This window comes from Formica exsecta, unplaced genomic scaffold (genome assembly GCF_003651465.1).
Source record: "Formica exsecta isolate Colony F162 unplaced genomic scaffold, ASM365146v1 scaffold35, whole genome shotgun sequence".
NCBI lineage: Eukaryota > Metazoa > Arthropoda > Insecta > Hymenoptera > Formicidae > Formica > Formica exsecta.
In genome coordinates, this window is record NW_021850752.1 from 38583 (window position 1) to 66006 (window position 27424).

General features: G+C 34.5%; 1 protein-coding gene and 1 non-coding gene across 3 annotated transcripts in view; both read right to left on the bottom strand.

Moving 5' to 3' along the window:
• LOC115238565 overlaps positions 1–27424 on the bottom strand; it is a 101149-nt gene that overhangs the window by 8031 nt on the left and 65694 nt on the right. For both annotated transcript variants that reach the window (XM_029812518.1, XM_029812519.1), the window contains exon 5: positions 18547–18732. In XM_029812518.1, the coding sequence (XP_029668378.1) occupies positions 18547–18732 (186 nt within the window). The remainder of the gene's footprint in view (positions 1–18546; positions 18733–27424) is intronic.
• Positions 20118–20237, bottom strand: LOC115238573. Its single transcript, XR_003884514.1, has one exon. It is a non-coding gene; the product is annotated as a 5S ribosomal RNA (ribosomal RNA).

Below are 27424 nucleotides of genomic sequence, written 5' to 3' on the forward strand. Positions count from 1 at the left end.
GGATCGCAATCGATACAAGTTTCATTTTTCTTCGAATTCTTATAAGATTATCCTCGATCAAGTCGATATAACTTTGCTAAGGACGATTCACGACGCAATTGAGTTTCATTTATCCTCTTGTTTCTTTTATTATCTCCTTTTCTGTCTTATATATAACAGACAGTTTAACAGACAATTTTTCAATTTAATTTAAAAACTTCCTAAATAATATAACAGATAAAACTAACCAAATGTTATATATACAATTATTTTCTTGCATTAAAATATTTACAAATTATATAGTATTAATTGATTTGTGCTAATAATCAAAAATATATTAAACGCTATTAATAAATTGTGCTAACAATAAGCTAAATCAATTAGTGTCCAATTATTTAAAATATCCCATTTAATAACGCTTTTCTCGATATCATTATAATTTTAACAAAAAGGAAATTTGAAGCTAATACAAATCAAACAAATTGCACAATTTTTGCATATATATATTACTTAAAGATTAGATTTATCTTTTCAACATTTATTTTGTTTCTTAATCCAAAAACGATGACGTGAATTTGTCATAACATATTTTAAAAATAGCTTTGTACTTTTAATCGAGAATTGTTCACTTTTCGCGATACCAGATGTAATGTATAACCGTCATCTAGATCTATATAGGTGGCCAGGGGTTGAAGACCCCCGAGAAAGAGACGTCGTTCTTTGCTCTTTGAAAATGACGCGGCGCATAGTTCGAGCACGACCGCACGGCGATCGAACCTAGTTGACTATTCTCGTGATGAAAAGAAAACGGAACGTGAAGCAAAGACGAGAAGACGGGAAAAGGAAGCAGAGGAAAGCATGAAAGGGAATGCGGAAGGAGAGAGGGAGATGAGGCGATGAACGAGAGAAGATCAGAGATGAAAAGTACCGTTGTATATACACACGAAATGTCGTTCCAGCGTTTTTCAGATAATTTCCGAGAGAAGAAAAAAAAATGTACGGTATTTCTCATTCGCTCCTCATGTTTTTATAATTTAAAAATCGCAAACGTCATGCAAGAAATCGGACACGTGTTCGAAAAAAATGATGGCGCTCGATTATCATGCTACTCAATAATCAAAAGACGTTTACGTTATGTTACACTTTTTGTAAAACTGGAACTTTTGGATTGCGACATTTCATATGCAGCGATCTGATGATGAGATGCTAACAATGAAGAAACCGTGAACGGCTCTAAGGATCTATAGAACGGGAGAGATACTGAAGGAGGTCGGGTGCTTATGTAAAGGAGCTGTCGAGTACGATTACCTCTCGTTGCCATCGGACTCCTTGGGCACCTTAATCACGTAGTACACATGGCCGCCGTGGGTGGTCGTCATTTTTTGATTGTACCCAGCAACATTTGACAGCGGCAATTTCTGGGAGATTTCTCTCTTTCTCTTTCTCTCTCTCTATGTCTTTTTTTCTCCTTCTTTCACTCTGTTCACGCTCCACCGAGCGCGAAGTCGACTCTCGTACACTTCATCGTACCCTCACTTTTATAAAAACTCGACGGACTAACCAGAAGACTGACCGGAACGTCCTCGCTTCGCCGAAGAGGAACTTGGCCGATTTCGCGCGAACGAACTTGAAGAGCAATGTAAGATTTTATTTTTAAGCGCCTTCGCGCATAGCGGGAGATCTCTTCTCCCTCCCTCTCTCTTTCTCTCTAAGATTTGCTCCTTTCCTTTCTCACTAGAACTCAACGAGAAAGACAGAGAGAGAAAGAAATAGAATCGCGCGTTATTTCGGGCTGGTCACGCTTGCCAAAAGGAAAACCTTCCATCGAGTATGTTTTGTGTTTTGTCCGATACAAAATCGTCTATCGAGTGTTTATCCGACTCTCTTCTGGCGTAAGAAACCAGAAGATTGATGAAATGAGCGAACGTGAACGATATCTCCTGGACTTAGCACGAAGACTAAGTGAAAACAACAAAATATATCGGTTTTCGTCAGCGGCATATGCTGCCAAGTAAAAAAACGTAATCTCATTTAAATAAAAAATCAATTTTTCTTTTTTTCTTTTTATTTCTTTTTTTCTCCCTTTTTTTAAGATGAATTTATCTTCACGTCAATTATATTTTATGATTTACTAGGCGCTTTAAAAAAATATACATTTTATTTTTCCAAAAAATTCATCCGCTTTATCATATATTTTGTAATAATTTTAAATGGGTGGAGTTCCGAATAGGTGAACCCTCCGATTTTTTTGAAACTACACTATTTTTTGTATTTTTTAACGCTGATTACAAATGTGATAATGAAAATTTGCGACAAGGTCATTTTCAAGGTCAAAACTCAAAAAAACTGAAAAAATATAACTTTTTAGACATTATTTCAATAAATATTGATGTAACAAAAAAATGTTTCAAATAAAGGTTGCAGTTCTTAAAAAAATACATTATTTATGTTCTATAAATTTTTTGCGTGAAACTGAAAGTTTTCGAGAAAATCGATGTTAAAGACTAAAAACGGCGGGTGAAGTTCCGAACAGTGCTCACCTCTGATTTTTTTTGAAACTCAGTATTCTTACGTATTTTGATGCACTGATTACGAATATCATAATGAAAATTTGTGCATCTCTCATTTTCATAGTGAAAATCATGAAAAACCCATAACAATTTTAGATCTTACAGAGAAAAACATTTTATGTCCTATTAATTTTTACCGTACGATAGTTTTCAACAAAAACGATGGAATCTAAATCTTATATCTGTTCTCCCATCTAAGCATGTACTTTGCAGTACATATACGATTCCACATGGGTTTACAACTTTCCACGTAGAGCGAGGTTCCACGCAAACCTATTTGTCTAGTTTTTCGGAACTTCACCCGCCGTTTTTAGTCTTTAATATCGATTTTCTCGAAAACTTTCAGTTTCACGCAAAAAATTTATAGAACATAAATAATGTATTTTTTTAAGAACTGCAACCTTTATTTGAAACATTTTTTTGTTACATCAATATTTATTAAAATAATGTCTAAAAAGTTATATTTTTTCAGTTTTTTTGAGTTTTGACCTTGAAAATGACCTTGTCGCAAATTTTCATTATCACATTTGTAATCAGCGTTAAAAAATACAAAAAATAGTGTAGTTTCAAAAAAATCGGAGGGTTCACCTATTCGGAACTTTATCCTTTTAAATTATCATAGTACGAACAATTTTAAAGGAAGAGGGGATATCGCGTTTTTTTAATTAGTTTCTTCTTTTCGATCTCATAAATATGAACCACATTTAACTAGATTAAATTTTTTTATATACATCAATATTTCCTGATATATGTTTCTGGGATATTTCCTTTATGATAACAGCTCGATAATATGTCACCGAACAGGCTTTGCGAGCTCGCGTAACGCGGACAAGCCGAGATTCGCTTCCGTCACATGAAAGCTCTCCGGCGGATTTGTATGGAGGAGCGACCTATTTCGGGAAAGTCCGTGACCCATTTCCTTCTCTCTCACCGGCATGGCCGTCGCGCGAAGCCATTTGTTAAATCAGCTTCCCACACATGTATGTGCTCGTTAGGAGAAATCATTCCTCGGCGATTCGTTCATCCGCGATAGTATTTTCGAGGATGCGCGCAGAAGCAGCTCGAAAATAGCTCGGAAATTTACACGTTGAGTCAGCGCTCGAAGTAGAAATGCGTTCCACTCCTTAGGGGGGAGGATTCGCATTCTACTTGCGTTTTTCTCATACATTTAATACATTGTAAACAATTTTTATGTAAAATTACAACTATTATAACAGATAATATTGGGGGCATATATTAAGTGTATATTTGCATATATCAGTAAATTTATATCTCGTAAATAAAATTATTATTTTATAAGTAAGCATTATTATTTGATAAGTAAGCAGTTTGCACAAGTAAAATTAAATGTTAAAAACAGATTTCTAGAATTGTTCTTGTAATAATAAATAGTGCATAAAAATATATCTCATCGCAAAGTTTGAATTGTTTAACCAAGAGTTCTTAATTTAAAATTTATGCTGCTACGTAAATAAAATGAATAAGTTACATATAATTATAAATTTATAATTATTTCTTTTATTTATATAATATATACTTAAGTAAAAATGCAATTATAATGTGTGAAATTATCATACGCTGTGTAATATTATAGTATGCTATATAATGTAATAAAAAATTGTACATTTACATAAAATCTATTAACTATACTTTTGATCTTATAATTTTTCGTCAAATATAAAGAAGTATTTATATAACAAAGAGTAAAAAAATTAATTTTTGTAAAAGAAAAGTACATGAATTTATATAGTTCCATTATTAATACTGTTACACTCATTATTTATGTAACTTTACATACTCTTTTTACAGTGTATGGTCGTTCGAGTTTGAATATTATCGTATCGATATAAAGACTGCATGCCAAGACTAATCATACATACATAAGAGAAGGATTAAATAGCGATATTTTTAATGTTGAATAAAGCATTAAAAAATATCGAAAAAGGTCTTCTAAAATACGAATGATATTGGAAAAGATAATCGATCAGCCGTTAAGATTTTGCATCATAAAGGAAAAGAAGTTAAGAAGAAAAAGGAGTTCTAGGATATGTGACTCACAATTAGTTGTGCAACTAGTTGCCTAGTGGGGCACGAGTGGTATCGATTTGGAACTGTTTACGTACAATGTACGGCTTCAATGATTCCGCGACGAAGCGACATGCGAAGCACGGATTTATCGAGAATCCTACTAGTCTATAACAAAGGCATATCGTGATCAGCTATGCTATATTTGAACGAAACAAAGGCAAGATCGGTTATTTTTTATGGATATAAAAAATAGATATATACCTATATAACTCGCAAAACCGTACAAAATCTTTGCGTTAGTCGCATAGAAAATTTTTTAGGCAAATAAAAACCGTATACATAAATTAATGCAAAAATGACGTAGAAGAAAACGTTAGAAAAAAATATAAAAAATATGTGTGACACATGGAGCAAAATGTAACATTTAATATAAGCTATGAAGAAGAAAGTTTGAAACAGAATATTTTAAAAGATATGACACGAATGAAGAATGCGAGCATTTTTCTTCAGGAAACAGGGAACTACCCGTTAACTCATTTAAGATTCATTCACTTATCGGCGAAGCGTAACACGCACAAAGAGCTCTTATTCTCTGTGAATGGAACTCTGTCGACCAATTAACGTACAGATCTCATGTGGAGAGACACTTCACTTATCTCCTCTTAGTCATTGAATTCGTTAGTCACATCGAATGCTTTATCAAGTTCACATGAATAGTAAGCTCGAAAATCCAGTCTAAACTTAATTAAAATTAACGTATAACAACAATCACGTTAATATAATTACGTCGCAATAAAATTAAAAACTAAATATCAAAAAGAAAAGAAAAAAAAATGACAAAATATTTTTATCTTTTAGAAAATTGAAAAGAAAATAATAATTTTAATTCGAGATATTAATAGAGCACATCGAGTAACAAATTAAAATATTGATAATAAATTAAAGCAATTTTAAGTTAATCTTTAATTAACACAATTTATTTATACTCTCACACACGCAAAGAGGGAAAATATTCCCATTTTCAAATCAGGCAGACTAATATGATTGATCACAGAGTTTATGCGAACTTTCTCATGTCTGTATGAACTTTCTCGCTCGAAATGTCCGCTATCACCTGACGAAACATCGACCTTTTCGCGATTCGGCATCCATGTGTGTCCCTATTCGGAAGGGTTAAAGGTTCAAAGACGCGTAGGAAGAATGGATGATTCTGACAAGCTTTGTACTCCCGATTCCGTTACAAACAATATGGCCGCCAGCGATTTTATTCCGCGACTATTTCGAGCCATTTGACATTTTCAGGATCCCGATTAACGGCCGACACGGCCTCGCCCTGCCTGCCTATCGTCGTAACGACGCACCCTCTTACAGGGTGCATACCGCCGTCTTTCCCTTCGCCCTTCGTGCCCAGCGATTATGGGGGTTGGACGACTGGGGGTGAGAATATGGGTCACGGCTGCTTCTACGTGAATACACATCTTCTTTCCAGAAAATTCGACTGAACGCTTCTCAATTTATGATCGAATAGGGAATCAAATCGAATTCACGTAATTAGAAAAAGAGAGAGAGATGAAAATATATCTATATTTTATAATAATAAAAATATGTGCTTGTTAAACAAATATTTGAATAAACAAATTAAATAAAGTGAGATTTTTCTTTTACATAGAATATATTCCAAGGTTCATATGTAAGCGAGTAGAGAGAAATAATAGGGGGCATAGTGGCTCAGTAGCCTAAGTGTGTAAAACTGACAATGAGCGAGAAGTAGATGGTCCCTAAAGCCCATATCAGACTACGAATTGAAAATTGAAAATTGAGGATTGAAGATTGGAATTTGACTAATCAGATCCAAAGAAACTAAAATTTTTTTTGTCCTGATTGGTTAAATTTCAATCTTGAATCTGCAATCTCAATCTTCAATGCGTAGTGTGATACGGACTTAAGATCGAGCCCGATTAGGACTCCCTTATTTTTCCTCTATTCGGGAAAGCTTACAGAATTTCAGAAGTAAGATACTCGCTTACGATATAACGAAATAAAACATATAATTTTTAAAATTAATTAAAATTAAAATAGTCGCGATATCTTTGAGATTTGGAGCCGCCGGGCCGAAAAACGATTTTTGAGAAATTATTGGAAAAAGATAAGAGAACGAGAGCATTATAACCTAGTTTCGCGATCTGTGCCGTATATGGGCCACTGAGTATAAGGTCACGCAGCATGGGGGAGATACATGCGTGCGTTTGCGCCGCGTGCCACGGATTTATCACGCCGCGCTGCGGCTGCGTGATCGACCTCATGTACCTGGATCAGGCTCTTCGGTACCTGCAGGTAGAATGGGAGGGAATACGAGAGGGATAAATGCAATACTCAATTAACCTCTGATTACTGATATCTGGGACGCCATGTTCGTCGGAATAATCGTTCCGTCGCGCTTGATCCGTGCAAGATTACGCTTAGTTTCGGACAAATTAATTAATAGTTCACAAGAGTAAAAAAAATTCCAATAAAACTCTGCATTTAATTCGAGCGAATTTTAATCTAAGGGAATTTTAAACCCAGGCTTAATTCAAGATATGCAATGTTGAAAATATATAAAAGAGATCGCCTTCGATTAAGTGTTATTTTCGCTAAAGTAATCCCGGAATTATTTGAAAAAATTGTGTCTATAAGATTTAACGCCCAAAAATTATTTTCCGCAAAATTCTCTGATGTGATAATTAAATGCAAATGAAATATTTATTCGCTACTAAACAAACTGTCGTCATAGAAGTTAGTATAATCCACTTAACGACGTTACTCGCGTCTATCGACGCGTAATTGGTAATTGACGGTAATACGAGGACCTGTGCGACCGAATTTCCCGCGTGAAGGAGTTTAATGGAGATCAACGAGGTAGAGGGCGTGCGTCATTCAAATGAGGAGGTCGTGAGAGTGCGAGGGCAAAAATTATGTCACGACAGTATCGCTCGACCGGCCCGTCACTAAGTTTCAACGCGAGATTAACGCTTCGACGCACCGGGTCAATCCATTCGTGATCGACTTTGAAATTCTCGGGAATATTAAATTTTAATCCGTAATGCATGAAGTTATTTTAGATCTGATTTAGCTTTAATATTAAGCCTTTTAAAGCGCAAATTAATCTCAGAGAAAAACTGTTAACTTGAAGAATCATCGAATAATTGCAGATAATTGTTCGAAAATAATCGCATTAAAGTAGTTTTGTTAAGCTAAATGTAAGAATTTTATATTTCATAATATAAATTATAATTTTATATAATATTATATTATATTTCTGCACAAAGTCGAAGAAAACTTCAACTGTTTACGAGGATATTAATAGTTATATTCTGATTCTTCTATTTTGCATTAACCAGAGCCGGTCGAAGCGCGCATACGTCTACGAGGATGAGTTATTATTATCCTGTTCGTGGTAACGCGCATTTTTCTCGAAGATGCGACGAAAGAGAGAGAAGAATATCCGCTGAAAAATTCACGTCGTGATCGCCGCCATTGTCCCAACCTACTCGCTTCTCCTCGAGATATATCTCGGTGCATCGTTTTACTCGCGGTTTTACGCTCTCGTAAATGCTTTTTCCAGACTTTACGAACGACACGGTTGCCCGAATGTAACAAGTCACGTCCTCCTACCGTTCCTAAAATCCGTTCTGGTTATAATCGTAAAGGCTGGTTATAACCATAAATTTTTCAAACTTCAATCGTAAAATAATTGATGCTTTTGAAAGTAAAAGATGAAAATCAGAAATAAATATGTTAATTAATGTAAAGATTTAACGCCCAAAAATTATTTTCCGCAAAATTCTCTGATGTGATAATTAAATGCAAATGAAATATTTATTCGCTACTAAACAAACTGTCGTCATAGAAGTTAGTATAATCCACTTAACGACGTTACTCGCGTCTATCGACGCGTAATTGGTAATTGACGGTAATACGAGGACCTGTGCGACCGAATTTCCCGCGTGAAGGAGTTTAATGGAGATCAACGAGGTAGAGGGCGTGCGTCATTCAAATGAGGAGGTCGTGAGAGTGCGAGGGCAAAAATTATGTCACGACAGTATCGCTCGACCGGCCCGTCACTAAGTTTCAACGCGAGATTAACGCTTCGACGCACCGGGTCAATCCATTCGTGATCGACTTTGAAATTCTCGGGAATATTAAATTTTAATCCGTAATGCATGAAGTTATTTTAGATCTGATTTAGCTTTAATATTAAGCCTTTTAAAGCGCAAATTAATCTCAGAGAAAAACTGTTAACTTGAAGAATCATCGAATAATTGCAGATAATTGTTCGAAAATAATCGCATTAAAGTAGTTTTGTTAAGCTAAATGTAAGAATTTTATATTTCATAATATAAATTATAATTTTATATAATATTATATTATATTTCTGCACAAAGTCGAAGAAAACTTCAACTGTTTACGAGGATATTAATAGTTATATTCTGATTCTTCTATTTTGCATTAACCAGAGCCGGTCGAAGCGCGCATACGTCTACGAGGATGAGTTATTATTATCCTGTTCGTGGTAACGCGCATTTTTCTCGAAGATGCGACGAAAGAGAGAGAAGAATATCCGCTGAAAAATTCACGTCGTGATCGCCGCCATTGTCCCAACCTACTCGCTTCTCCTCGAGATATATCTCGGTGCATCGTTTTACTCGCGGTTTTACGCTCTCGTAAATGCTTTTTCCAGACTTTACGAACGACACAGTTGCCCGAATGTAACAAGTCACATCCTCCTACCGTTCCTAAAATCCGTTCTGGTTATAATCGTAAAGGCTGGTTATAACCATAAATTTTTCAAACTTCAATCGTAAAATAATTGATGCTTTTGAAAGTAAAAGATGAAAATCAGAAATAAATATGTTAATTAATGTAACTATATAAATCTTTATAAAACTTTATAAAAATCTATTGTATTTTTTTTCTGTCTCTCTTTCACAAATGTAGAGAGAGAAAAAGAGAGAAGCAAGATTATTAAAATATATATAAATATATATAATAAATATATATAAAAAATATATAAAAAATAAAATATATAAAATACATATCAAAAATAAATAAAATAAAATTATAAAATATATAGAATAAACGAAATCAAATGCTTCACGATTATATATGCCATTGGATCTTAATAAATAATTTAAGATCAACGATGTCACGCTTGGCGATCGTTTCACTAGTAAAAGGGCATTTCACGCTTCTACGCTCAATCAAGCAATTAGGCGATCAACGGGGTTCATCTCGTACGATCCTAAACCTTTCCATGGCAGGTCACGGCTCTCGATAAAATCGTCGTTCCTCCGCTCGCTATCTTTGGCACGCGCCGCTCCGACTTGAGCACATTCGGATCATCCCGAATTCCACCTAGCAAGTCGCGTCATTTCCACGACGTGAAATTTTACGTCCGCAAAAAGCATCGTTTAATCTTCAAATCATCACACTTAAAAAAAAAAAAAAACAACAATTTTTTGATAAATCTTAATTTTTTAACATCGTATATGATCTAGGTCCAGCTAATAAATACGGCGATTGAATATCAATGCAAATATTGAAGTTAGAGATTATTATCAATAGAGGAGAAACAAATAAAACTTGTGTGATGTAACTGAGAAACAAAGGAAAACGCATAGTATATAAACGTGTAGTATAGACCACTGGAAATATACCCGGAAGCAAGATGGCATGCGGAAAAGTCAATAACTGACGGTTTATTATTTTCCTTTCTTCTCAAGAAACCTGATTCGCGCTAATTTTTTCTTCGCATATTTTTTTTCGTTCTTTTGACTAGTATAAGACACGGATTTATAAAAATTTCGTCTTTTTATTTTATTTTCTTTATTACTTTCTTTTTTATTTTAATTCTAACTTTTTCTTTTTTTTTTATGAACAAGAGCGTAAAATTAGGCAGAATATAACAGAATTTTATAAAAACAAAAAAGAGATATGTATTGGGCCAATTATATAAATTATTCATATAAAAAATTCATATAAATTATACATATAAATTTTTACTAAAAAAATATAATATTTAAATATATGAAGCGGAAAAATTAGAAGATCTCTCTCGATTCAAGGCAGTTCGTATCCGCAAAGTCTCTCCTCCGCAGAGAGAATCGACGCATTATGAATTTTTAATATATTCATAAGAGCCTTGCAGCGGCTCGGAAAAATCTCCATAATGAAAAATACATGATATATGCAATAGGAAAACCGTGGTTTCGCGAGCACCGTGCATTCATCGCATTCGTTGCTCGCGAGTGCCAGAGCGCGCGTTTTTACGTCGCAGAATTGCAGTCGCGGAATAGCAATTTACGGCGGTTTTCCAACCCCGAGAAAAATCGCGCGTGGCACGGCATCCTCGCGCACGCACGTGCGTGGAAAAGAGAGAAAGAGAGAGAGAGAGAGGGAGAGAGAAAATTTCTAAAACGATCGCACAGTGCGACGAATCTCCAAGATGATCTTGCGTAGATTAATCTCCGGACTCACTCGTCGAATCAGATCGATTAAATCCGATCGATAAATCCCGCAGCGTAAACCGCACTGTTCATTCACTGTGCCACTGTGTCACCAGTCTTATCACCGTGCAACCGTTCCTTATCACCGCGTCATCTCGGGATGCAGCGATCCCGAGACTCGACACTACCGCTGCATCCGATCGGCTGCATTCGATAATACGACGTAAAAGAGATGGAGAGGAGAGGGAAAAAAGGAGACAGTGAGAGAGATAGAGAGAGAAGAGGATGAGAAGGAGAAACGAACAGATCGACGAGAGAGGGGAATGACGAGATAGAGAGAGAGAGAGAGAGAGAGAGATATAGAAAAAAAGGAGCGCGCGCGATTATTCCCTGATGCAGCCGACAGCACGACTGGCGGCGGCGGCCTCACCGCACCTCTGCACATCCACCCACGCTATATCGATCTCTCCCCGTCCTCCGGACACGTCGCCGCGCCTCACCTCACCTCACCTCACCGCACCTCTCGTCTAGTGAACCCGCGCGTGAACTAGGAGCGCAGCGTCGCGTCGCGTCGGTGCCGAGCGCTGCTAGTGTCCGCGATTCGGCGAGGCTGGCATTGGTGATGGTAGTAGTGGTAGTGGTGGTGATGCAGGGCTATAAGTCGAGCTCTCGGACTGCATCCGACGCGCGCGCGCGGGTGCATATGAATGGAAACTGGGATGTATGTATATGAGAGAACTATAATAGAATACCGTCGGCTAGCTAGGTACACTGTTGCAAAATTTGGCTTAAATTTAACATATATCGTAGGTTTCAGACGGTCCATACAAATTCTTGCGTTAATTTAATATAATATGGATATGTTAAATGATGACACTAATATTACGTTAATATTTCAAAATGAATGCAAACTTCATAGTAATTTGAAATTAATTTTGTGTAAAATCAACATATTTTTAATGATAAAATTATCTTGGAAAAATGTTATTGACGGTCTGTAGTTACTCTCACTCCTATTGTAGAATAAAATCAACATTTTTTTCTGTGTACATTTTAACAGATAAATTCTGTCACTAATAATACGAAATATATTGTGCAAAATTAAAAATATGTGCGCAATGTGTTATTTTTATATTTTTATTTTTTTCAATTGTTTTAACAATTTAACATCCGAGTTCAATTAATACAACAGCAATATGTAAATTAACACATGAATGTTTTAAATATTTAACACAAAAATTTTAATCGGCATATTTTTTCACAAGAAAAAAAAGAAATTTTCCAACAGTGTAGGTGTATGTATCCTGAATGTGTAGAATGCCGAATAAATACTATGTCCACGGATTCCTCGACGAATTTGGAATCGATTATCTTTTCGACTTTTCTTTTCTTTATATTTAAAAAAAAAATTGTTTTTACCCATACAGCACAGATCATTGCAATTATATTGCAGCGCAACATTGCAGTTGCAAATTGCAATGCAGCTCGTAAAGCTGAACCATTTTTATATATTTCTCTAATATAAAAAAAAATATATTTTTATTTCGTGAACATGTTGAGTGCAATAATATGTTATGTGCAATGTTATGTTATTTATAACGTTAACATAAGTACAAATCAAGACATTTAATTACAATGTATCGTCATTAATTACACATTTGTATACCCAAAAATAAATATATATACATCATTGCAAATTCATTACATTGCAATGTTGCTATAATATTTTGTTGCAATATTCCTAAAAGCGGACATTTTATCATTGCTGCAATTCCACAGCAATGATGCAGCAACATTTTGCAGTGAATTTGCAAAGTTGCAATATTGCGGTGAAAGATTGCTACAATATGTATGCAATCTTTGTGTGCTGTATGGGTACACATCAGTCAGGTTTCTTTGATTTTGCGCGAAACTCTTTAGATTTCCCATCCTTCTTTACCATGCAACAAATGAAAAAGAAATCTGAGTTTATAAAATCTGACAGGTTCGTATACAGTTTGAAAATTTGTGTTTTCTTGTTAAAAAATATGTCTTTTAAAATTGTGTTAAATATTTAACACATTCATGTATTAATTTAATATATTGCTGTTGTGTTAATAGAACTCGTGTTAAATTATTAAAAAACTGAAAAAAAGTGTAAAAATAACACAATATACACTTATTTTTAATTTTACATAATAGATATGTTCCGTATTATTAGTGACAAGATTTATCTATTAAAATTTACAGAAAAAAATGTTAATTTTATTCTACGATAAGAGTGAGAGTTACTATAGACCGTCAATAACATTTTTCCAAGTTATAATTTTATCATTAAAAATATGTTGATTTTACTCAAAATTTCAAATTACTTGGAGATTTGCATTTCTTTTTTTTGTATTACAATATTAACATAATATTAGTGTCACCATTTAACATATCTACAGGGTGGCCCCGAACGTTCCAGCCAGACTTTGAGATCTTATAGGAAGTTTAATTCTGAACAAAAAATTTCCTATAAACGTGGGTCGAAAAATGCTTTCTTAAGAAGTTATCGCTCAAAAACCTCTGAAATCGTGATTATTTTACTCTGAAGTTTACTCAACGCCAATCGAGTCTCGTGAATATCTGATCCAACAAATAAATACGACTTTTGATCGATTAAAGTTGAATCAGGAGGAAATCCGTAAAGCGACTAGATCGATCATTACTCGATGCCAAAAATGTATTGGAGCTAGGGGGGGACATTTTGAGAACAGTTAGTTTTTTCACGTCTTTATTCATTTTCTACTATTACGTGCTATTTTAGTTTAAAAAAATTAATTTTATTTTCATGAAAGGAAAAGATTTTTATTTTTTATTTTTATCGTTTTTTCAAGAAATTTATTAAGTTTCATTTTCTTTTTATGTCATTTTCTTTTCACCTTTCGCTCTTCCTTTGCATCAGAGGTTTTTGAGCGATAACTTCTTAAGGAAGCATTTTTCGACCCATGTTTATAGGAAATTTTTTGTTCAGAATTAAATTTCCTATAAGATCTCAAAGTCTGGCTGGAACGTTCGGGGCCACCCTGTATATTATGTTAAATTAACAAAAAAATTTGTGTGGACCGTTTGGAACATGTGATATGTGTTAAATTTAACACAAATTTTTCAACTGTGCGTCAGTCATACGTGGGTTAACTTTTGAGATGCTAATATTGCAAATTTACGCGCAACGAAATTGCCCGGGAACTTTTTTACACGCCGATGATTTTCACGCGAACGGATTTCGCCGCGACACACGATGGCTTGCATTAGCAATTAGAAACCTCGATGTATGCGCGAATTACGTAACGTGTTTCACTAAGTGGCAATGCGTGTATAGTCGTCCAATCGATCGCGCGTTGCACAGCTTGAAAGATTAGAATCGGAAATATCGAGATGCTCTCGAACAGGAGAGAAAGGCTCGACCAGTTCTCTCGGCGGTTCCTCTTCTTCCTCTATTTCGGTATCCATTTTGCCCGCGGACAAATTGCGTAAGGATCGAACGTGAGGATTTAGGATCGCGAAAGATAAGACGCTTTATCGCGATTGAAAATTTACAGACAGATTGATCAATGCATGAAACGTCTAACATCTGTGCAATTTTGTCATTTGAAGTGATAAGTGACTTGGAATAAAATGTATATTGTCGTGTTTTTGAAATAAAATCTATCTAAATTGACTTTTTGGATATACTTCCAAATGACCCCTCCACCCGATTGACCTGTAATTTTACACATAAATTCTATTCAACGTGAGAAATAAATTGCGCTTGATTCCAACTTCGGGAAATAAAAAGAAAAACAAAAATTTTTTTTAAATTTTCGCGTGGAAAGTTGTAAACCCATGTGAAATCTCGCTTCGCGTGGAAAATTTTAAAGCCATATGGAACTTCACTTCGTATTAAAAAATGTATGCGTGAAGGCAGTATGTTCCATCCCCTCTGCGGGGAGGCTCCACTACCAGAAAACTAGACACATAGGTTTAGGTTCAACCTTCCTTTGCGCGGAAAGTCACAAACCCATATGAAACGATATAATTATAAACCTAGTTTTGCATCTAAAGCATCAGGTGACAGGGGGTAGACCTTGTTTTGCGCGGAAAGTGAATTTGCAATTTTCCGCACAAAGCAATGCCTGCTGCTTCAGATTCCTCACATTGAATAGAAATACCATATACAGGGTGCGGCATTTATAGTGACGCGGACATATTTTTCAGAAACGAAGTGAGATATCAAAAAATGTTTCAGACAAAAGTTGCATGGTTTCGAGGGGGCCACATGATAAAAATATGGATTTGACCTTAAGTGGTCTTTTCAAGGTGAGGTCAATGTGGTCGATGTTTTCCTTAATGGAACTCCCCATTTTTTATTACATATTCATAATCAATTAGCAGATTAAAATATAAAATAACTCAAAAAGTATTTAATGAAAAAATACTTTATTATAGTGTTTTGGAAAGCTCTCGAGGTAAGCTACAAGAATATGTAATAAAAAATGGGGAGTTCCATTTAAGAAAACATCGACCACATTGACCTCACCTTGAAAAGACCACTTAAGGTCAAATCCATATTTTTATCATATGGCCCCCTCGAAACCATGCAACTTTTGTCTGAAACATTTTTTGATATCTCACTTCGTTTCCGAAAAATATGCCTGCGTCACTATAAATGCCGCACCCTGTATATATATATATATATATATATACACGTGATAAACAGAGAGCTAAAGAACTCAAGTAATAATATTTTTGCATTTTAACAGGAATTATCAAAGTTTCGTCACGCAAAAGTCATTCAGAAGAATCTAAAGTAAATTGTTCATCGCGGAGTGTGTATATATATTAACTTTGTGTGCTAAGTCTTATATGGAATTAAGAGTAAACAGACTACAACCAACTTTGCTATTAGACACTCGCGCGTTGCTCGAATTCTATTTATGACTGGCACCGCGAGATACGCGAATATTCTATTCGTGTGAATCAATGTATGCATGCGCGTGTATATATGTGTGGTAAATCATAGGTTCTTCCTCCTCGAGTCGCAAACTATTTGCGCTCACTTTCATCAACTGTCACCGCACGTGCTAATCTTTATCGTTCTTGTACCGGAGTTGCTTTAGAGTTCTTTAGAAGCTGAAAAGTATCTTCTTTAAAGTATAACTTCAGTCCGACATTCCATTAAAAAAGACAAGAAATAAAATGACAGAAGCATTTTGGTGCTTGATGCTTCACAGTTAGAAAATTTATGTTTTCTTGTTAAAAAATATGCCAGTTAAAATTTTTGTGTTAAATATTTAACACATTCATGTGTTAATTTAACACAAATGCTGTTGTGTTAATTGAACTCAAATGTTAAATTATTAAAACAACTGAAAAAAGTGTAAAAATAAGACAATGTGCACATATTTTTCATTTTACACAATAGATACATTCCATGTTATTAGTAACAGGATTTATGTGTTAAAATTTACAGGAAAAAAATGTTGACTTTATTCTGCAATAGAAATGAGTGTGACTACAGACTGTCAATAACATTTCTCCAAGTTAATTTTATCATTAAAAATATGTTGATTTTACATAATTTATTTCAAATTACTATGTATTACATTTTGTCCATTTTGTGTTGAAATATTTACATAGTATTAGTATTACCATTTAACATTCCAATATTATGTTAAATTAACACAAAAATTTGTGTGAACTGTTTGGGACATGCGATATATGTTAAATTTAAGCTAAATTTTCCAACTGTGTGTTGAATTCATGAAATTTTTGAATAAATATTATTTCTGTCTCGAAGTAATTCTAACAAAATAGCTTGCAAAATTTTACATAGATCACCCTATCTATGATGTTTATATACAGTTGATCGTTCTACGATGAAGGTTTAAACGTCAAGTCGAGTGTTACGAAATATAATTACACACTACATTCTACATTAGGGTTATTCTTTATTAGGGTTGCACAAGATTAAAAACAAGACAATATTCGTAAAAATATTGTATTGGTATTGAACATTTTCGGAAACTTAAATCTTGTCTTGGTTTTGAGTAAATCTTGGTAGTAAAAATCTCATCTTGTATTGTCTTGCCTCGATTTTATTAATAATTTTTATCTAATATTGAATAACTGTTGAAAACAATATTTAACATAAAAATCTTTATAATGTATAATATAATTTAAGGTAATCATTTATGTAATTCATTTACTTCCCAAAACTATATATATATATATATATATATATTCGTTATTTTTACGAAAAGACAGTTGCATTAATGATGCCAGAATGCAGACGCGATTCACACGTACACAGTCAAGGAACGCACAGTTTTGTGTAGCTAAATAATTGTGGAAATTTTTTTATTGTTTATTTTGTTTATTACATTAATCATTTCAAAATTTGTTAATATAAATGTTTTTAGTTATTAAATACAATTTTTTTAGTTTGTATAATATAGTGATTTTTTTCTCATGTGATTTACAAATATACACACAAATATACATATTTTAGCTTTTTTTAGAAATCAATAATCTTGACAATCTTAGTCTTGATAACTAATTAAAAATCATGTTTCAAATTTCAAGACAAGATAAGACAATATCATAACTAATCTTGATATTTCGTGTTAGCTATTCTATATTTTAGAAGATTTACATCTCATTGTTCGCCAGCTAATATTATATCTTTTTGACAAAAGAAGGAACTCTCTTGGAAAATTTACGACGTGTGCGACGTGTGCGGGCGAGACTGCTTGTAACGTTGAAATAGTGATAGCGCTAGATAGGACAGTTTGCGTAATAGTTATACTATAATAGTTACTACGGGCAGGCCTGTAACCGCGGAGAATCGTCGTAAACTGTTTGGTAGCGCGGTGGTACCAGGCGACGAAGACACAAAGGGGGCCGAGAGAGAGAGAGAGAGAGAGAGAGAAAGGAACGTCACTTCCGGCCCATTAAGATCGTCAAGGGTCGCGCGAATCGTGCGCGGGAGATTAATTATTCCGGGGACAGTGTCTCTCATCTTCGATGATTTTTGTGCTCGCTTTTTTCTTCATTTCTTTTTTAGGAATTTTGTGTGAACAACTTTATTTTTAGGGAAAAAATGCATCGAAAGATGATAAACATCCAGAAAAATTTATTTCTTTAAACGAGATTATATGGAAGATATTATATGTTTGTCTTTTTTCCATTTTTAATCATTTTTAATGATTTTCGATCCCTCTCCTTGATGGCTGTCAAATTTACTGTCTAACATTTCACAAATTTTGTGTTCACATCTCTCAAAATTCATTTAAAAACAAGATTATGTAAGATATATTTCTTTACGAGATGACTGATGATATCAATCATTTTTTCTTTTCTTGATCTCTGATAACGTTTCACACACACATACATACACGATTTATTTTATAATGGGTGATTTATTAACCTTTTATATATCGTAATATGAGCAGGAGTTTTCGTAGTAGGATAGTAAATCTTACCTGATCTGCGCGTGGTAGGCGGGCGTAGTGTGCTCGGTGTGCGTGGTCAAAAGTTCCGCGGGATTGTTGGCCATGTTTATCGGATGTCCTGTCAAATGCGTTATCGGCTCCAGTAAGAGGACGCCGGGCGTCGCCGGCGACGGTTGTGGACCTAACAACGAGACGCGTACTTTTTCTCTGCCTTCGCTGAAATCAAAAAAGAAGTGCATCCTTATTAGTACAAAAATATATACATAAATAACGTCTCTTATAATTTTACATTGCAATCAATAATATAAAAGATACATTTTATTTTATTTTATCTAGTTACTCTGTACATATATATACTCAAAACGAATAATAATTTTAATAATTAATATATCGTAAGAATCTTAATAAACAACGCTAGAAGAATCAACATTTATTTTCCCGAAAAATGTAGTTTTCAAATAAGTCGTTTTTTTACATTCTTCTTTTTAAAACTACTATTTAATTACTCTACTATCAACTATTTAACTATTTCGTCTTTGTATATGAGAAAACGCAGGTTTCGGAAGATAAAATAAAGGGCATTTCCTTGCCGCCCTTGCGCGAATTCCCCGGAAAAAAATGAGTTGAGCGAAATTTAACGATTTAACTTCCGCCTTTGTCGCCACGCCTCCTCGCGTGTCCTATCCCCAGAAACGTGCAGTACCCTTCCTCGGAAATGCTCGCGGCGCACGCACATATGCGACTCTACATACAAAGCAGCTAATTTCTCACACTGACTGTGGCTCCAAAGAATTAATATAAACTACTAAAAAAAAAGTAGGGAACACTTTTCATACGCTGAAAATTGGAGTATTTTCAAACCGCTGAATCTCGACGAAAAATCATCGTAGACAAAAAACTTAAAAAACATTTTGAGGTGTGAAGTTTTACTTTTATTGTTTTTTAACGGTAGTTTAAAATTTTTTTTTATCTTCTGTGCTTTAAAAAAGAACACATTGTTTTGTTTCTTAAATTTCGAATTTTGGCGTTTTCTTTCTTGCGATGACTTCTTCGGTGAGAGATTCAATTGTGTGTTTTTGTTCTGACTGATTCTGTAACAATATCAGATTTTTTTTTCTTATTTCGGGTCATATCTAAATTAAGTGATGAGTTTAATTAAGCTCTTTTTATAACTGCTATGGGTATCTCTTTCAGATTTTGTACTGCTTCCGTACCGAGATAATCATCCCTCGGGCATGTGATTCCTGTCGATGTTATACGTCTCATTTTTATCTTCTGTCATATAATGAATTTCTTTCGAGTCTATAAGGCGCTTATTGTGAATAAGAACTACATTTTCATTTGAGGTATATGAATCACTTGTTTCTTTTCTTTCTCCTATCTAAAAACAGAAAAATTAACTGTGTGTGTTGCGTAGTTGAGGCATTACAACGTAGCATGATGGTTGACGATAATAAGATCTCCAATTGTTGCAGATATTAATTTGACTCCGAGACAACTATAAATAAAAAATAGATTTTATCATCACAATAATTTAAGCATGTATTTAAAAAGAAATCCGATGTTGATAAGATTTAAATTAGCAAAAAAAGAAGAGATAGTGACAACGGTACATGGTGTTCCCAAGCGGTCACCCATCTAAGTACTGACCATGCCCAACGTTGCTTAACTTCAGTGATCGGACGAGAACAGGTGCTTTACAACGTGGTATGACTGTTGTCGAAAGTAAGGGGTCCAATTGATGCAGATATACTTAATTTGAAAATTTCGAGACAACTATAAATAAAGTAAATTTCATCATCGCAATAATATAAGCATGTATTCATATCTTTTACACTCTGCAGCTCGGTAAAAAAAATTTCTCTTGAGAAATTTAAGTCAAATTCTATAGACGATAACATTCTGCCTTCAAAATGCTTTTTTTTAAATAAAATACTTAAACAAAAATGAAAGAGCTCAAGTGATAAAAATCAATTAATAAATAATAAAAGTCAATTGGAGCCTAGATGCAGTAATTGCAAAAATTTTTGCATTATCAATCTCTATTCATATTTATATCGGATGCGTTTTGGGATATAGATTAATATATTAGCGTTCGCTGTTTCACTCATTGTATTGCTCTGTCTCTTGAAGCGCCATTTACTTATAATGTTTGCCATTTACTTGTAAATCTATCTCGATCTCATTGAAAAGGACCCGAAATGGGTCGAAATGGTTGAATTAATGTAATATTTCTGTTTCAACAAAAAATAACTTGTTTACGCTCCAATTACTGCGTCTAGGCTCCAATTGACCTTTATTATTTATTAATTGCTTTTTTTAAGTTTGCCTACGATTTTTTTTTTACCGAGTGACACGATTTTAAAACTAAATATGCACTTTTAAGAAATAATATCGAAAAGCATTTTGAAGTTTATGGTTTCAACTATCGATGTTTCTTTAAAATATTTTTATCGTTCTTTCCTTTCTTTGCTTTCTTTCCTTTCTATGCTTAAAAAAAAACAAAATATTTTGTCTAAAATACATATCTTTTACATTCTGCCGCTCAATAAAAAATTTCTCTCTAGAAGTCAAATTCCATAAACAACAATATTTTTCCTACAAAATACTTCTTTTTTTAAATTCTTCTTTTTTTAAATTTTCCTACATTTTTTGCCCGAGTCATACGATTTTGAAACCAGACCTGTATTTCTCAAAAATGAGAAAAAATATTTTTTGAACTATATTGATAGCGCGTTAAAGTTGAAACTTCAAGCTTCAAAATGTTTTTTTAATTGTTTGTCTACGATGATTTTTCGTCGAGTTTTGACGATGATTAAAACCGGCGGAAATTTAAATATTTCGAATCCGAGGAATTTATTTTTATATACGTATAAATTAAAATTATCTTATATTTTTAGTAAGTTTATTTTTTTATTAAAATAATCTTATCAAAATTTAGATTATATACATGACACGGACGTGCTTCAATTCTGTCACATTCCCGGAGGCAGTGTGTCTGGTCGACAGGCGACGAAACGCGAGTCGGTCGTCTGATTGCTCGTTTGCCGCTTACATAACTTTCCGATGACGTCATTCACGTTACGATGCAACGTCGTCGGAGATGTAATACATAATAATACGCGAGATGTACCGAAACGGCGACAAATGGTTTCGCTGCGCAGAGTCGGAAATTCGTCTCGACTTTAGCTTTCTGTCATTTTCGAGGTATCCATAAATGTCAAAAGGGTCATTTAAAATGCGGTTTTAATTATTCGTGATGCCATGTTCAACGGAGCGCGTAATTTAATTTAATGTAAAGTCTAGCTGTGCTTCATTATACTTTCTTCTCTCTCTCTCTTTTTTTTTTCTCGCAATACATTAAAGCTGGAACATCATTCTGCTACATGAATAGAGAAATAAAGGAAATAAAGGAAATATCGCATGTTGAGATATATAAAACATTCATTCTTCTACGTTTCATGCTGCAGAGTGATTTTAATTCCAAGATATTGATTTTGCGTATATTTAGTCGATCTCTTTTTGTATGCGAGATATCTTCCTTTATAATTTATTAATGCATTACTATATAGATATATTGATCAATCTTGCAACTTAAAGTAAACTTCGTGACAATTGACGAAATTCCTCAATTATTAAGTATTCCTACTGTTTCTCGGAATTAACTGTGTATCCGCAGCGCGAACGAGAAGGTTAATTCGTAATAATCACGTAAGTTAACCCGGCCATTGGCTTAATCGCAACAATCCGGGTCAAAACTTGATCTCGCATGCAATAACCCAAATATATTATTATACAAACAATACTTTTTTTACGTAAACGATCAAAAGTATCGTTATTTGACATGGAGTCGATTCGATTGTGGGCGCAACGTGATTAATCGAGCGGTATCAACGGAAATGCGAACGGGGATAACGATCCTACGTAATTTACGAGTAGCACCATGGTTTCCCCTCGGGATTCGCTACCATCCGTTTTCATTTTTGCGGAAATCCCCGCGTACACGTGTTGCGCACAAGTGGCATTCCGCCAACACGCGTACAGACTGCCAACTATATCGGGAGTGTATATGGGAGGTGGTGGCTTTGTTCATACAAAACGGCCCGCTTCGCGTAATTCGCGCAATAAGCAATCGGTGAACGAAAGAGCTCTCCCAGGAAAGCGTAATATTCCAAAGTGCACTTCTATCTCCGTCTGTCTGCACAGCTAAAACGGATGGCATCTTTCATTGTCGCAAACGATTCACGCGTTGCAAAGTTCTAAGAAGCAAATTAAGATGTGAAAATTATATAAGAAAAGATATCAAAAATATTTTTTTGAATATACGTAGAGAGACCAAAAAATTCAGAATTAGAAGTTTAAAAAATCCTCATTTTTATACATAAACTAAATTTCGAATTCAAATTAAAAATAGAAAAATCCAAATATATAAAAGGATGTGGTTTATATTACTTTTATTTAAGTTATTAAAATATTTTTCAGTAAATTAATGTTGCAATTACAACTACTTACAAAAATTGTGTTTGCAACATATGTGAGAACCAATAAGAAATTTGTGCGCGATATAGTAACATGCGCAGCGAAAAGATTATGCATTGTACGGCAATACATTCGTAATGCATTTTCGTTCGCCTTGACACTTCTATGAAACTTGCATGAGCGGCCCAATGCAATTACAACGAGCGTCTCCCTGTAGGTGTATACCTTTCGCCTAAACGCCGGGAACATCGTTTAGGGAATGTAGAGCATTTCACCGAATATTATCGAGTGTTCTCTTTGATCTATAAAGGTAGTGGTTCATCCAGATATACAAAGATAAGAATTAAGTGAAGTTAAGAAGAGCAAGTCTATCTTTCCCAAAATATTATTATGCCTAAGATCAATACGTCAGCAAATTATATTACGTCATCTTACGTCATCTGCCTGCGGCTAATAGATTCAGGACACACTGTATAACTTCAACCATCTATCGCCGTACGTCGCACGCTCGTGAAAATTCGATTCATATCCTCGGGGGAGCTATATCATCAGTTTCAGGAGATGGAGGCCAAGGAGGGCCGATGTATATGGAAAACGATCCCGAGAAGGAGAGAAATTGGCTGTTCCTTCAAGGGTTAAACGCAAGAGTTGTAATATCGATACCTCACGATGGCGCTATCAGACTTGAAGAATGTACCGATATTCAGAGTCAGAGTGCATTTTAGAAGAAAAAATATCACGAATGAATTGCAGTATAAGTATAAGAGATGATTCTTTGTCGAAAATTAAGAAGGGTCTTTCATATAAACATATACTCCTATATCCCTCCTTGAGGAGTTAAACTCCTCCAAAGGAGGAGATAAAAATTAGGTTTTTATTTTTTTCTCAAATTTTTGGACAAGTTAAAAAAATAAAATTTGGTGGACATTTCTCACTAGTAAAAAGAATACTTATTAATATTTTTTAAATCTTCCCATATCATTATAAGGGGATGAAACTAGCAACCCCTATTCAACTTTTTATTAGAACTTTTTAACAGGTCGGAATGTGATCATCTAAAAATATGCGTTAGAAAGCTTGATTCCTTTAGAAACTTTTTTATTTCTTGTAGAATATATCTATAAATTTCAGATCTCGCGTATTTTTTTGACGAGAAAGATGTTTTTTTGCTATTTGAATATTTTGAGCAGATGCCCATGAACGATCATCGTTTGCAGCGCGCGAACGATAACATTCCGACGCGAGTGCGATGTGATGAGTCATTCGCCGATAAAAATTGCGCGTTCAGCTGGGAATAGAATTAACGAAGTATTTATTCTGCTCGATAAATAGGCCGCTACGGCAATCACACGCACGTCTAATAAGCTACTGGATGTTTGGTTGCGTCGAGCGTGTTAACCTTCATCCGCTTCTCGATACCAAGACACGAATTCATCGCTTTGATAGGCGCACAAAAAGAGAGAGTGAGATTGAATGTGTGTGTGTGTGTGTGTGTGTGTGTGTGTGTGTGTGTGTGTGTGTGTGTGTGTGTGTGTGTGTGTGTGTGTGTGTGTGTGTGTGTGTGTGTGAGTGTGTGTGTGTGTGTGTGTGTGTGTGTGTGTGTGTGTGTGTGTGTGTGTGTGTGTGTGTGCGTGTGTATGTTAGGTCTCGTGATATATTGTAGTTTATATCGAGGTGCGTCAAATGTACGCGATGCAAGTACTCAATGCTCGATTTTATTGCGCGAGTGTTCAAATGCGAATAATGTGATTTGCATTGAGAACATTTGAACGACGTATAATCCATTTTTATCGGGAAAAGTGTCGATTGTACGTTTTAATTTCAAATATATCCTCGTCCTTGGATTCAAGCAGCAGTGGACTTGTGTCGAGAAAAAAGTAGAATAAAATACTGCGTATCGTAATTTCGCTGATCAATATAGGTCGCAAAGAACATTCTCGAACGTACCATAGATCTTCCGAAAAAGGGATAACGATCGCTCGAATCGAGAACTCGTTCGTCGGAATGTGAGGGAGTCATGATCTTGCGCAACGTCCCATGGGCCTGGTCGCGCGTAATCGACCAAAACGAGTCGACGAGGATCGTAGTCGAGAGAGGGACCGAAAATACGAGACGGGACGAGCTGGACCAGTCTCGGAACCGGTTTTCCCGGCCGCGGTCGCCGGCCGTGGAATCGATCCTGCGCGTCGATAACGATTCCTTCTAACGTGCGAGGAAAGTGCGCGCGACGAACCATTCCACTAGTGGAATGTGTATCCTTCGATGAAGTTGTCTTTCCGAGTTATGATCCTCAACGAGCCATCGCGGGAGAGGGCTCGATAAAGTAAACACGGTGGAGGCTTCGTACGGGCATTTATCTAAGGATTTGCAATCCAAATCCTTGATTTCTTTAGCATCTATAATTCTCCCAGGACTAGATGATTCGAATTAAATCGTTAAAATCTGCAGAAGAATTCCATTCTGTTATTACTTTCTAATACAAGGTTTCTTTGTAGATTTTTTTCTCTCTTTGTACAGAATGATTCTAAATAAGTGCGAACAATTTTAGAAGATGATTTTTTGTTGAAAATTAACGAGGATCTTTCATATAAACATATACTCTTATATCCTTCCTTGAGGAGTTACACTCCTCCAAAAGAGGAGGATTAAAAATTAGGTTTTTATTTTTTTCCTCAAATTTTGGACAAGTTAAAAAAATGAAATTTGATAGACATTTTTCACTAGTAAAAGGGATATTTATTAATACTTTTTTAATCCTCCTGTCTCGTTATAAGGGGATGAAATTAGCAACTCTTATTCAATTTTTTATTAGAACTTTTTAACGTGCCAGAATGTGATCATCTAAAAATATGCATTAGAAAGCTTGATTCCTTTAGAAACTTTTTTATTTGTTTTATTTTTTTCATAAAATCAATAGTTTTCAAATAAAAAAATAAAATACATTATCATGAACAACATGGTGCTAAATAATACAGGTTTCGAATTACAAGAAGTTGAATTTTAGAATAAAAAAAAGCAAACAAAACAAAATTATAGTAAATGTTTGAAAAAAATATAGAACAAAAATACAAAATTTAAAAAAATAAAAACCTAATTTTCTCCTCTTTTGGAGGAGTGTAACTCCTCAGGAAGGGATATAGGAGTATACGTTTATGGAAGACCTCCCTTAATTTTCAACAAAGAATCATCTCCTAAAATTTTTCGCAATTATTTAAAATATATCAAATATATTTGTATTTTCTAATAAATTTTATATATATCGATATATTTTTTATTTTATGTATCACATGTATCTCTTATTGAATTTCAAGGTTATCAAAAGTTTAGATTCTCACTATAATCACTAGAGTCGTAAAACTCTATTGCATAAGTAATATTTACTCAAAGAGACAGTTTGCATAATTCACAGGCAGATATGCGCTATTGTTGTTTACGCATTGACGCCCAGCAGCATCGTGTCTGGCGTCATCCGATAGTTAAACACCTCGCGAGAGCGAATCAGACCTTGAGCCCGTGACATCATCATTCTAATCGCCTATGATCCGACACGCTCACGATCGGATCGGGTGACTCGTTATTTTTTTCGATGCTACTCCGGACGGAATCACGAGAATTCGCCCATAAATTCTCGCAATAACGAGAAAAATTCGAATATTCAAAGATTTTTTTTTACTCACGTTGAAGTTTAAATCGATGTCGAACGTTTGAATTTATCTTTTAAAGTATTTTAATACTAAAAATTGACGGACAAGGGCAAACTTAAACTGATCGAAAATATCAGCGAGCAGAAATTTAATTTAAACGCTTCGAAAAAATATACGTGTATATTTTTTCACGCGAGATTTATTCAATGTCGTTTATTGCAATTCTGCTTGCAAGAGAATGCATTCTAATTTCAAGTCGCAATACTTGAAATTAATAAATGCGAAGTTACTCGCCACAAGGTTGCGAAACGATAAGCTCGCGACACGCTATTTTATAAATGTACGCACACCCGCTCATGCGAAATGTAAAAGAAAATATTTTCTATGAAAATCGTATTCAACAAGAGTCATACAGAAAAACAGAAGGTGCTAAGACTCGTAAACAAGTCGTGATAAATCCGCTCGTGAAAAGTCATGCAAGCGAGAACATTTGCACTCGAATTAGCGCTAATTTTAGTCGAAAGAATTCATCATTAAAACAAGTATCCTGAAATGCACCTTGTAAATGTATATCACAAATAGAATTATAATCTAAAAAAAAAACAGCTATTTAATTGACAAATAATTCAAAAAAAAAGGAAAATCGCTAATAATTAATAATTGATTAATAATTATACATACAATGATACTAAAACTAGTAACATAAAATGACACACATCGATCGCAATCAACTTTGCATTGCTTCGTTTTCCGTTCTCCCTTTTTTTTTTTTTTTTTTTTTTTTT